The 14,421-nt window shown below is 37.2% G+C and overlaps 1 protein-coding gene across 6 annotated transcripts in view; it reads left to right on the top strand.

The window, feature by feature from the left end:
• HUWE1 (HECT, UBA and WWE domain containing E3 ubiquitin protein ligase 1) overlaps nt 1–14,421 on the top strand; it is a 1,105,343-nt gene that overhangs the window by 494,451 nt on the left and 596,471 nt on the right. For all 6 annotated transcript variants that reach the window (XM_090389849.1, XM_090389845.1, XM_090389850.1 and 3 more), the window contains 2 exons: nt 6,348–6,466; nt 11,846–11,927. In XM_090389849.1, the coding sequence (XP_090245975.1) occupies nt 6,348–6,466; nt 11,846–11,927 (201 nt within the window). The remainder of the gene's footprint in view (nt 1–6,347; nt 6,467–11,845; nt 11,928–14,421) is intronic.

A 14,421-nucleotide genomic window follows, 5' to 3' on the forward strand; every position in this document is an offset into this window, starting at 1 on the left:
TTTAAGATGGATTTTCATATTCCTGATACCAGGAGGTTGTTTTGGATTTTCCAAAGCTGAAAAGAATCCAAAGTCATGAGTAATTATTGCTGAAAGCATTAACTAGTTGCTTAAGCAGAACCTTGGAAAGGTTCCGCTTTCACATGGTATAAGAGTGGTTATTAATATAATAATAACCTTAATGGAAAACAACCACTTAGCACCTTCTCAAACTATATTTACTTTATGTTAACCAAAATTTGTTAGTCTCTGTGGTTTTAATGTTTTAATATGGACAGAATCACTTGATGTATTGTGCACCGTTATAGAATTGATGTAGGAGCTGGATTATTTTGAGGATATTTTCTTTTAATATCCTCATAGTTTTATTTTCAAAGCCATCTCTGAGTAGTGATCCAATGGTGCACAGAATGTTGATACATTTTTATCATCAAATAAATCTGAACTAATAGTTGAATTCTATTTAAAGTCAGTGTTAATCTTAGTATTTCATGGTAGATTAGATAGTGAAAGCAATAAGTTACAGAACTTTACATTCTTTTGAATTCTCTGTGCTGCAGTCAATAAACAAAACACCATTTTGTTTCTGACTGCAGCACATAGCATCAAAGCTTTCTCCCGTAATCACAAAGAAGACTGAAGTTCTGGTTTTTGTCACCGAACCAAAGTATAACTGCCAGTCAAAGATGATTTTAAAATTTGTTTGAAGTTTATTGTGCATCTGTAAGAAAAACAATGCATTGTTTATCCCATAAGTTTTAAGAGAAGAACTCAGTAAAGAAACAAAAAGAAGCCTGCATGGGCAGTGTTTCTTCATGAAAAACAACTGCATAAACTTGGAATATCTTGGCTTTCTGTTTATTGAATACTTCAATTGTATTTAAAAAATATGCTCCCTTAGAAGATTATCTTCTAGTTGGGCAGGTTACCTTCCCTTGGGCAGGCATCAGGGCTTCACTGATGCCATGCTTCTCTACCTTGTCCTTTCCTAAGTCCTATGTAATTTCCTGCTCCCATCAAATCCACAATTCCAGTTCTTCTCCCAACAGACACACATCTTCCCTTCAATCACTTTCCTCAATATGCTTTCTTTTCTCAGTACATGTCCTATAATGTTCTTTTGTCTTATTATAAGTTCTTTTAATAACTTTCTCTCTTAACCTACTTTCCTCAAAACTCCCTTATAACTCACCATTTCCATTCTTCTCCATACCCACATCTAAAATGCTAGCCATCTAATCTCCTCTCTTCCCAGTGTCCATGTCTCTGAGCCATATAGTACAACAGTCCATATTAATGTTTTCACCATTTGCTTTCTTAATTCCTTCTTGAAATTTCTTCTTAATAGTTTGTTTCTATTACTAAATGCCTCGGCCCCATGTGCCAAGCGATTGTGACCGAGTAATTTCTCTGTGCTTAAAGTGCGATTTTCTAAAAAGGGGATTCATAATTCTTCTACGTTCCTGTCCTTATTATTTTTAAATAAAAAAAATAAATTTTAAATAAATAAATAAAATTATTTATTTAATAACAGCTCTTGTTAAAAAAGTACTTTACATAGCAAGAAAGGAAAGGCACCTTTCTTTATTTCTTATATATTTATTACTAACACCTACTACTTTTCACTTTGTCACACCAGGCACTTCGTAGCGGGGCAGGGAACCTAGGCAGAACAATTAATCTGCCAAGGGCCAAAAGGAGCAATTATGGAACACAATGTCTTCTCCTCTAGAGCTGACAAGCTCTCGGCCAGACATAGAATATGAACATGACATGTCTCAACCCAAGAGGTTTAAGGCCAACTCCTCAGACAGATTTTCCTGCATTTCTCATAATGCACTCTCTTACAGATCAGCCTCTCACCAAATTGTCTCTATTTCTTTTCCAGAAATACCTTGAAAGTCTTGTAGGATCTCCTAAAACAGTCAGGGGACCTACTATAGAAACAATCAGCAGGAAACATTTGGAGCATCTACAGAAAGTTACAAATTTTGCTGGAATTTCAGTAAATGCTTCTCCCCATGGAGAAACACATCTAAAGGTGTTATATCCAGCTGGGACCTATTGATTGTCTCGGAGGAGAAGATAAGTCAAGCACTTCAGGACCAAAATGTAATTTCAGTAAAACGAATCATGATTAAAAAAGACAATGCACTCGCACCTACAAGGAATATTATACTCACTTTTAATACCCCAAACCTACCTTCTTCCATAAAAGCAGGTTATCTTCTTTGTCGCATTCGATCCTGTATACCTAATCCATTAGTTACTAGTTCAAGATGCATTGCATGATCATCTAGACAAGACTGCAGCAATAATTCAGACACAGCATTGGTTTGTTAAGGGAAAGTCTTGTCTGACAAATTTGATAGGATATTATGATGTGGTTACAAAGGAACTGGATGCAAAAAATAACTTTGATATCATATATTTGGATTTCAGGAAAGCTTTTGACACTGTTGCGCATGGAAGATTATTGTACAAATTGGAGCAGAATGGTATTAAGGGTAGGTTGCTACAATGGATAAAAGTATGGTTGAGTGGGAGAGGACAGAGGGTGGTAATTAATGGGTGCTGCCCTTCGTGGCTAATGTTATTATTGGAGTCCCACAGGGTTCGGCGTTGGGTCCACTGTATTGTATATTTATCAATGATATTGATGAAGGTATATCAGGCTTAGTGTCGAAGTTTGCAGATGATACAAAGGTTGGCAGGGTTTTTAATAACAGTAATGGCAGTGTGCTACTGCAACAGGATCTAGATAATTTGGGTAGATGGGCTAAGAAGTGGCAACTGAAGTTTAACCTTGACAAATGCAAAGTACTGCATATGGGTAGAAGTAACCCCAGAGAAACGTACCAACTGTGTGGTACTACACTTAAGGTGGCAGAGAATGAAAAAGACCTGGGAGGGAGTAATTATGCAGTCAGATATGAAGTGTTCCAAGCAATGCACACAGGCTGCCAGGGCAGATCATGGGGTTTTGTCAATGATATATAGGAATTTTTCTAACAGGGAAAAGGAGGTGATTGTCCCTCTGTATAAGGTAATGGTCAGGCCACGCCTTGAGTACTACATACAGGTCTGGAGACCTCATTTTAGGAAGGACGTAAATTTGCTTGAGCGTTTACAGAGAAGGGCAACAAGATTGGTGAGGGGAATGAAGTCATCCTCTTACCAAGAGAGACTGAAATTCTGCAAATTGCAGTGACCGGAGACTAGGCACCTGCGCGGTGATCTGATCGAGGTGTATAAGGCCTTGAATGGATTGAGCACGCTGATGGGATCCTTCCACTTGTTCAGATTACGAACCCAAGGGACCATAAATTCAAATTAAGAAAAGATAGATGTGCCAAAATTTGCCTTTAGCCACCGGGTGGTTAATTGCTGGAACACTTCCATCTGTCATTGCGGAAGCTGATAGGTTAAATAAATTTAAGGAGGAACTGGACAGGCATTTGGAGGGAATGGTGTGGATTTTTTTTTTTTTTTTTGGCTGATGCTGCATAAGCTCATACACTTGCTTTCTTGCATCACATGGTGCTGCTGCTGCTACTACTACTAATTACAGACATCATTGGATTGTCTGCAAATCTTATTGTCTTTATATTCTCCCCTCGTACCTTTACACCTCCATTCTGCTCTTCTCTGTACTATTTCATCAGTGCTTCTGCATATAAATTAAATGAAGGGGAGAGACATAGAACAGCCTTTGCCTTACACCCCTACCAGTGTCTATTTCTTCTGATTCGTCTCCATCGATTCAAACCACAGCTGTCTCTGTACCATGTACTGTTTCTAAATTAGTTTAAGATCTCTTTTATCTAGGTTTATCTTTCCTAGTACTTCCTTAAGCTTAACCAAATTCACTCTGTCAAAAGCCTTTTCAAGATCACCAACACAGATTGCTAGATCTTTTTCTATTTCCATTCTTCTTTCTGCTAGTGTTCTTAATATTCCTATTAAGTTTCTGGTAGGTGCCCTCATAGCCAGGTGGGCAGGAACAGCAGTGTAGCACATGTTTCTTGACTGACTGGGGTTCGAGCCCATGACCACCAAATACAGAGGGTGTGGAAAGATCAAGGAATGACCACTGCATATCCCCGGTGCAATATAGTCTTAGTTGTTAATGCTCCTAAAAACCAAATAACAACGTTTCTGGTTCCTCCGCCTATTCTGAACCCAAACTGATCTTCTATGAATTCACAATCCCTCGTGGTGCCTCCGTAGCCAGGTGGGAAGGAGCAGCAGTGCGTAGCACACGCTTCTTGATTAGACTGGGATTCGAGCTCGTCACCACCAAATACAGAGGATGCGGAAAGGTCAGGGAATGACCACCGCATATCGCGGAGCAATATGGCCTTAGTTGCTAATGCTTCTAAAATCGAAATACCTACCTACCTACAATCCTTTGCTTTTGCTGATTCTCAGAGAATTTTTAGTAAAATTGTTGAGGAGTGAGAAATTAAACTGATTGTCCTATAGTCGGTACAATTTTTTGCATTCCTCTTTTCTAATGGGATGAATATGGATTTTAGAAAGTCTCTGGGCCAGCTTCGAAATTCATAATTTTTCCCGCAAATCCCGAACAATTATTTCTTTGCTTCTTCTCCAAATCCTTTTATATTTTCTGATGGTATATCATCCAGTCCAGCTGCTTTCCCTCTTTTTGACGAGACCACTGGCCAAATTCTTCTCTTATTAGTTTTGGCCCTAAGGTCTCCTGTTTATCTTTCAGCACATCAGTACTACAGCCATCCTTCAACTTGAACTTATCCCCCCTCATGTATGTAGTCTGCTGTCACAGGCCAGACCTTAGGTTTATTCATTTTATCATATAGCTTTTCTGTATATTCCTTCCATTTTCTCCTTACATGTTCTTTGTCATATGGAATTTTTCCATTCTTGTCTTTTATCTTTCCACTAGTTTATTCTTCCTGTTCATTAAGTTCTTGTCTTTTTTGTACATTAGGTCACTTCTTTCTCCTCTTGCCATGTCATCTAGTTTTTTGCACTGTTCTTCCGACCATTTTTCTCTTTGTTTCATCTGTTGCCCTTTCAGTTCATTATTCAAACTTCCATATTTAATCCTTGTCTCTTCTGAACTTTGGTGCTTCCGTTTTCTTCTCTTCTCCATTTTGTCTATCATTTCTTCTGTGATCCATGGTTTCCTTATCCTTTTCTGATCTAGTACACCTAATTTACTTTCTGCTACTCCCAAACAATCTTTTTATGCCTTTCCCATCTCTCCTCTACTTCTATTTTCTCTCCATCCATTGTTTTGCCTGTTTTTACTACTAGTGGCTCTTACTGGCATCCATAGAGAGTATCTGTGGGTGTAGAGTGCTGTTGGTAGGAGAGGGTAGACAGTGGGAGAACTTTTGGTTTTGGTGGGGAAAGAGTAGTGCTAGTGAGGGATGAAAGTAAGAGGCATACCCTTGAACAGGAAGAGAGAAGTTGTGAAAGCTAGACAAAAGAATATTAGAGATTCTCAAACAAAGCTTATTTTCATTTGAATGGAATGTGAACAAGCAGTATATGGTGTTGACAACAGAACTTCCTTTCCAGCTTCATGGGAAAAGTAGCCACAGAGGAAGTGACCATATGGGTAGCCCTGTCAATTCATGGTTTGATTGGACCCTTCTTTGATGAAACTCTTAACTCACAGCAGTGCTTGCTTTCTTGTTTGTGCTTCTGAGTGACTTTGCCACAACTGAAAAACTCGCTTCCGGCACTGTTCCCCGTCTGTACCCAGTTGTTTATACAAGATATTCCAGACAGCATATACTTAATGTCGCGTTACATTCTTTACACCATTTTTTTTTTGGCCCTAACGTATCCTGTCCAGACTTCAATTCATGTGCCTTGAATGAGTTACTTGAAACAGAAGTTTTTCTGTAGGAAGTCTGCTACACTCATGGACTTCAGTTACATTATAGCAAAATTGATTGACATGTTCACATCATTGCAAACATTGATGTATGCCTTCAGGAACTTGAAGGTGGCATTACATTGTAGCAAAATTGATTGACATGTTCACATCATTTCGAACATTGATGTATGCCTTCAGGAATCATCAATAAAGAATAATCGAACATACGAGTTAAATAGTGTTTTCCAAGAATCTGAGCATGACATTGCATCATATTTGCAACAATTAATGACAAATTGAATTTTTTCGGAAACTCTTAAATGTGTCAATGTTTTGATCACCAACATTCAGTATTGCAGGTTTTTGATTTTCATTAGTAAATCTTTATGAACGAACTTTACTGTGCTCATTGTTTTGAAACATTTACTTGTTTTGCAACAGTTCAGAGTAATAAATAATAATGCTTTCTTTAAAGGAAATGAGAATGCCATGTGCCACATTAGTAGAAGAACATGGACTTATAGATGCTCTGGTTCGATTGCTGGATGCTGCACAACATTGTATGACTTTAGCCAAAGATGTATCAACTCCCAAGTAAGCTACTTTGAAATTGATAATTCTTTAATTTGATAATGGTCAAAGTTACATCATAATGTAGACATTCTACTTTTATTTTATTTTTTTAAAAGGGAGGGGTCTTTAATTTTGTGTCTGTATGTGCAAATTATCATGCATATAACTCTAATTACACTGAGACATCGCAAAATAGATTAGTCTGCTTCTTTCTGTAAGTTAGCCAGAATAGTAACACATCTTGTAAACATTATTCTTTATTTTGTATCATTATGAAATTAGAAAAAATCAGATTAATGTATTCACATAATTTTCCAAACCTATTTAAACACTTATTATGCCACAGACAGATATGTCCTGATGTATGCAAGAGGATCTGTAATGTTTGTGGGAGCACCACTGATTTCAGTAGCATTAGCATTAGTAGAGGCATTTGATGCAAGAAAGCAAGCTTATGCAGCATCAGCCAAAAAAAAAAAAAAAAAAAAAGTAACATAAATAAATAAAAATAACCACTTCCACTTCACCCCTCTGTTCGTTCGAAATACCTGTCCAGCTGAGCCTTAAACTTATTTAGGCTATCAACTTCCACGACAAGGGATGGAAGTCTGTTCCACCCACCAACCACCCGCTGGCTAAAGGCAAATTTCCGCACATCTATCCTACATCTGTCTTTCCTCAATTTGAATTTATGCCTTCTCAGGTGATTTTTCTGAGCTAGAGGAAGAATCCCATCAGCATTGAGCATGCTCAAACCATTCAAGGCTTTGTACACCTCTATCAGATCACCCCGCTGGTGCCTAGTTTCCAGACACTGTAATTTGCAAAACTTAAGCCTTTCTTCGTAAGAGAACCCCTTTGTCCCATTCACCAATCTAGTTGCCCTTCTCTGTACTCGTTCCAGCAGCTCTACATCCTTCCTGAAATGAGGCCTCCAGGCCTGTATACAGTACTCTAGGTGTGGCCTGACCATTGCCTTATACAAGGGAATAATCACCTCCTTATCCCTGCTAGAAAAATTCCTATATATCATTGACAATACACCATGAGCTACTCTTGCAGCTCGTCTGCACTGCTCAGAGAACTTCATATCTGCCTGCACCACCACCCCCAGGTCCCTTTCATTCTCTACCACTGTCAGTGTAGTACCACAGAGTTGATACGTTGCTCTGGGGTTGCTGTTTCCCATATGTAGTACTTTACATTTGTCAATGTTAAACTTCATTTGCCACCTCGAAGCCCATCTGCTCAACCTTTCCAAATCCTGTTGCAGCAGCATAGTGTCAGTAGTGTCCTTGACAACCCTGCCAACCTTCGTATCGTCTGCAAACTTGGACATTAAGCCTGATATACCATCATCAATATCATTTATAAATACAGAAAACAATAAAGGCCCCAATACTGAACCCTGAGGGTCTCCACTAATAACATTAGTCCACGATGAGCAGTGTCCATTGATTACCACTCTCTGTCTTCTCCCCCTCAACCACCCCTTTATCCATAGCAGCAACTTGCCTCCAATGCCACACTGCTCCAATTTGTGCAGCAGTCTTCCATGTGCAACAGTATCAAAAGCCTTTCTAAGATCCAAGTATATAATTACATTAGCATTAATTACATGCTTCACTATTTAAATGAGTTTGAGAGGGTCTCTCTCTCTTTCTCTCTCTCTCTCTCTCTCTCTTTCTCTCTCTGTCTCTCTCTCTCTCTCTCTCTCTCTCTCTCCTCTCTCTCTCTCTCTCTCTCTCTCTCTCTCTCTCTCTCTCTCTCTCTCTCTCTCTCTCTCTCTCTCTCACACACACACACACACACACACACACACAAAAAAGGTGGCATTACAAAGGGTTTTTTTTTTTTTTTTTTTGGTTTTTTTGCAAGTTTGTTTTTAAAACAAGGACATGATCTGCAAAGCCAACACTTATAGAAATCAGCAGGATTAAATTTTCTTGAGCATAGAAGCCAGACTGACAAGTGAAGAATTCATGAATGATAGTACTGAAATGCTGGGGAAGCCCCATTTATTAAATTCCAATGTTAATCAATTAAATAGTATTTAAACAAAAATCATGCCCCAGACTAATACAAAGGATACCTGTAATCTGTCCCTTCAAGAATGGGGGAAAACTCTCCACAGAATGTAAATCAGCTTCATAAATCTCTATTTGAGAAATATGATTCTTATATCAGGATATACACAGACGGCTCCAAAACTGACCATGTCGGTGCTGCTGTTGTTCTTCCATCATCCATAACCTCTAGTCAGTTACTTTTAGAATGCAGTATCTTTACTGCTGAACTACATGCCATACAATGGCCCTAGAAACTATAAAATTGTGCCAGTTTACCAATAGTATTATTTCTACTGACTCTCTCAGTGCCCTTCTCGCTTTATAGCAACCAAGAAAGCATCACGGCTACCTACTTGGGTAATATTCAAAATTGGCTTGATCATCTAGCTAAGAACACGAAAGTAGTAAAATTTTGTTGGCTTGCTAGCCACGTTGGCATACCTGGCATTGAAAATGCTGACCATGTAGCCAAATCTACTGTGCAACCAATTGATGACTCTTTCAAAATTCCTTTCTAGATGGCCATCTAGTTTCCCCTCAAACCGAAAGGAAGAAGTCACACTTGCAAGATTACAAATGGGACATACACACCTTACTCACTTTTATCTTCTTTCTTCCCCAGACCCGCTTTTTGTCCGAACTACCATGCTCAAACCACAGTCCAGCACATCATAGTTTACTGCCTTCTCACTGACCAGGCTAGCCGGGTGGGTAAAGTGCCTTCCTGGCAACCCAAATGTTGTAGGTACGAATCCCACTTTGGGCTTGGATCACAGTAAATGCAAAAACTTTGGGAGGTGCATTATGGCCACAGAAGCCTATGCACTAACAACAAAAAAAAGAAAAAAAAAAAGACTGCCCTCTCTATAATGAAGTACAGCTTATTAAGCCATGCAGCCCAAATCACACTTACTTTGCAACAAATATTAGACAACAGATCTGATATTGATGAGTTTTCACTTTCCTAAAAAGAATAAAATGCTATGACAGAATATAATGCTTAAATCTCACATACCATCGTTTGGCTCGTTTAGCTGCCATTGCACCATAAAACCTCCAACAACAAAGTACAAAGGACATTAACATCCTTTAGGCTCTGTCTTCCACACCTTGGTGTACTGACAGATTTCTCTCTTTCATATATACTGGCACTGGTCCATTCCAAACTTTGCTGCAGTGCTCAAGTATATGAGTATGATCTTGAGAGTGCTCTTTATTGGCCATATCCATTTTGTCATTATGCCATCTGTATTAATACAGAGGCCAGCCACACTTCTCTTACTGGTAGTGTTTACTGGTATTGAGGCCAGTGAACCATTCTTGCTACACTGACATCAGCTGCCTTCACTGTGGTATGCATTTAACCTGAAGTTATCTCACATGGCCATTGCGATGCCATGCTGTTCTCACAGCATGTTTATGCCATACTGTGAGAAAATTTGATGCTTGTACAAAGGACATAAGCATCCTTGGGGATTGAGTGATGCCATAAGACAACACTTGGGGCTTCAAGTGATGCAGGCTGATAATTTTCCAAAAAAAATGTGTAGATATTTCTGGAATTTGTATGGCACTAAATGAAGTTCGGTCAGATGGGCTAATGATATCAGCCCAAACATTGATGGCAAACTGTTGTCACAATGGAATTATCACATGAGAATTGTTTATCCTCTGTTCATGGTAATCCATTTGAAAATTGATGATGCTATTCCTGGTTAACACTGCCTCAACTATAAGTCAATATTTGATCCTTGCTTCCCCTCCTCCCAATGAAATGAATAAATCACTGGTTATCCACTGGTAGAATGCAAGGAGTTCTGGAAATTTGCATGAGCGGGACTCGCTGTGAATGCTGGAGTGTAGGTGCTGCTCGTGAAAAATCTTTCTATTGTTACCTGTGAATCAGTGATCAACAGCTAATGTTAACCAAGCTTCTACTTAACCATTTAAGACCATTGAGTGATGCCACAAAGCAACACTTGATAGTGCCATTTTGAAAATATCATCTTAATCAGAAAATGCCTTTCTGCCTTGGTTAGAGGAGTTTTGAATTTATTATTATAAGTGCATGTACGCGTGTGCACACACACACACACACACACACACACACACACACACACACACACACACACACACACACACACACACACACACACACACACATATATACCCAAATTGAATAAATTATAGTGTAATGTAAGTACCTGCATAGTTTGAAAATCGATGTAGCCCAGGCCAACCGTACATCCAGTATACATGAAAAAATATATGGAAAAATATAAAATATTAAGTTAGTTAACATAATAAGCCTTACATGGGAAACCCATTTTGCAAGAGACTTTGTCGAGGGCTAAACCCTTACAAAATAACCAACCCATGTTAGACTGAGCCATCGGTTTCTGTTATCATCTGCCTGTATGCCAAAACCAAAATTCCATAATAATGGATAATTCATCTAATTTAAAATTAGGTTATAGTAAAGACTATAAATCAGTATAAATCTAGCCGTCCAAAAACGAGTATGTCTAACCATAATTTGTAAGAATACAGGCTGGATGATATTTAGCCCGACCGATCGCTGCTACATTATAAGCACAACTGAGAAATTATTAATATTTGCTGAAAATGGCTAATTTAGCTAACTAAAGGCGAACGGAAAGCAGTGTAGTTAAAGCAATAGTACCTCACTCCCCCTCGAATTACTCTAATAGTTCGTGAGGTATGAAAAAATAAGGCAAGAGGATAGATAAAAGTGAAAAAGAAAAGGAAAAGCAATTTATCGATAATACATCGGATAAAACCGGGAGTGTAACTTCCCGACCCTAATAGTAGGGATCCTGGTTAAGTAGTAAGAGCCGGTAAAATATATCAATAGAATGCGAAAAGGAACGGAAAAAACGGAATGGCTAATTCCTAAGATAATTTACTATAAATCTAACGTCAAAATATCACGTAGTGGCGAACTTTATGTAAAGCGTTAAACAAAGGAGGTAATACCGTAGAACCAGTATAGTCCCGTCAAAGAATCTACCTAACATACATTACCGTGGCCCAAGGCGGGAAAACTAAACGCCTGCGGTTAACGCACAAGACGTTTATACGTTTATAACTGCCGCGTATACTGCGCCACCTAAGATTTGTCCAATAATAGCCAAGTTTGGGATGAAACAAAACAAAACCAATAATTCTCAGATGTCGAAGAGAAATCTTAGTAAAATATAATGAATTAATTCCTACTGTATGTAACACTTAATAATTATATATATTTTTTACAATTTAAACTGTATAATATTTGGATTCTATATATATCTACATGTATTTTTTTTTGCAGGTGGTTAGCCCCCTTGGTTTTATTAATTGACCTGTACGAGAAAGCATCAGTAGCATCAAGACGAAAGGCACCTCTACTTCAGGTAAAGTCTGCTTCAGAATTCACATTTGTTTTTACTTATTTTGGAACAAATTATAAAACCATTTTTGACATTGGGATTCGTTTGGGGGTTCTGGTGCAGCCATTGGACTAAAGTAATGATACTAAACTTCACTTCTATGGCAAGAACATGTTACAGTGTCTTAAAAGATGCATGTTTTTTAATTATTATTGTTTTCATTTTTATACTGTATAGTTTCATATATATATTATTCTCAGCATTTCTTATAATTCAGTGTTTTCCAAAGTATGGTATGTCCCAGGGGGTACACAAGAGTTTTAAAGGATCCCATGCAGAATTTTTGATTTTACTTTATCATAGTTTTTTTAACTGCAGAAAACATTTAATAAAATTTAGTAGAATGGGTTCACTTATAGGAATCATTGGTTAATTGAATCAGTCTCTTTTTTCAGTCAGAACTTCGAAGCCTTTGTGCATTGCAGTGAGTAAAACTGTTGTTTAGAATCACAATTTCAGTTTATTAGATCACAAAAAATGATAGCACTATATTATCTGCATTTTTTTTTTCTCCTAATTCCCTCATCTGATTTTATTGGTCTATGCAAGGGGTCAGTAAACTTTTCTGTAAAGGCCCAGATAGTAAATATTTTAAGCTTTGCTGGCCAAGAGGCAAGATCGAGGATATTATATAATTACTTAAGAGAGAAGGCAAATTTCCATAAATTTTTTATTGACAGAATTCAATATATAATTATAATCACAGAGTACAATTTTTTGGAATATATGTCTACTAATGATTATTATTATTATTTTTTTTTGCCTAATTCAGGTTCAGAGATAGTATTCCCTATAATCAAAATCAATTGCAAATTTTCATCTGTTAAGGCAAATCAGTAACGAGATTTTATGTATTTCAGACAAAAATAGTGCCAAATACTGCTATCAATTCCACGAGTATATGATTTTAGTTGAGCATATTCATCACTTGGAAAGCATTTATAGAATTCTATTAGATTCTTTTCTTGATATTTGCCTTTCTGCATGTCATTACATTGCAAATTAATCACTTCCAATTGAAGGTTAGGTGGAAGCTGCTCAATTGAATAGTTAAATGGATTTTTAAATATGCTAATTTCTTTTGCCCTTGCATCAAAGTTCAAAAAACACTGCTTGAGCTGTAGTTTGAGCTTGCAAAATATGTTCTCTGCAAATTTGTATGGGAATGGAGATCTTGCTCCTTGTTTTAACTTTTGACAAAGCGAAAACTGTGTAAAGCAGCTTAACATTACTTGTGATTCAAAAAAACTTTAGTTTTCATTGAAATGACTTTACTGCAGTATAAGTTTTGCTTATAAATGCTGTTCTGCATATAAGTGCTGATACGTAATCAAGTCTGCAGCAGATGCTAATTTCCAAAGTCATTCAGTGTTTGATAATAGTTGTTGAGGGCAGTTCTCATTCAGAAAAATTTCAATCTTGGCCCTGAGCTCAAAAAATCATAAAAGTTGACCACTGCTATGCCATCGAACTGCTGCATGGTAGGGTAAGTCAGGATATTCAGCTTCTGTTTCTCACAAAAATTTGCAGAACTGACGATGGTTAGATCCACAAGGGCGAATGAAGTTTACCATTGACACTTGGCTCAATGACACATGATAGTTGCAAATATTTTCTGCAAAGTACTTACTAATGAATAATGCATTGATTATCCATAGGCTTTAAACATCTTGCATTTTTCCAAGCTTCGCAAATTTGTCCAACTAAGTCTTTTCCTGATCTATATTTTTACCACCATCAGTTGTAACACATCTTAGCAGATTCCACTTCATAACTCAAAAGTGATGTCATTGTCATATGCATGATGACAATGTACTGAATTAGTACTGAATTAATGTTTTCTCAACTTCTCTGAAAATATTCTCACCTTAGTTTTAGCCAAGGAAAACCACTCAAAATCAAGAAAAGCATTAAAGAGGATATACAGAAACGATGATAAAAGAACAAAATTCTGATTCTTGAAATTAAGATGATATATGCATAGAAAGAAAGAAAGAAAAATTTAAGCGTGTATCAGAAACTTTTGGATAAAGCTATTATCAAAATTTGCATTGCAGAAGAAAATTTTAAAGGGTTGTGAAAGCCAGAGAAAAAAGTAGTGAAAGCAAATAGCAAGGTGATGTGTTTCAGTGGAAACTCTATTGAATAGGGTAGAAAAGAAAAAGAATAAAAACTGTATTATTGTTTTCCCTCTTTTCATTATTTCACTAAAAAAAAATTATGGTATTAAGGAATGGTATGTTGTGTAATTCTCCATTTATCTAAATAATGTAATGAACTACTTTTTTTATCATTATGTTAATTAATGAAACATTAAGAAGCATGGCCCTACCATATCCAGAAAAATTTCAACTGTCACATTAGTTTGTTGTCAGCATTGTCATTATCCTTTCAGTTCAAAGCTAATGGAATTTAATACTTCTCACCTAGCCTTTGGTACGGTTTCTGCTCATTGAAT

The sequence above is a fragment of the Mastigoproctus giganteus genome, chromosome 2 (assembly GCF_048544385.1).
Source record: "Mastigoproctus giganteus isolate SK-2022 chromosome 2, ASM4854438v1, whole genome shotgun sequence".
Classification (NCBI taxonomy): Eukaryota; Metazoa; Arthropoda; class Arachnida; order Uropygi; family Thelyphonidae; genus Mastigoproctus; species Mastigoproctus giganteus.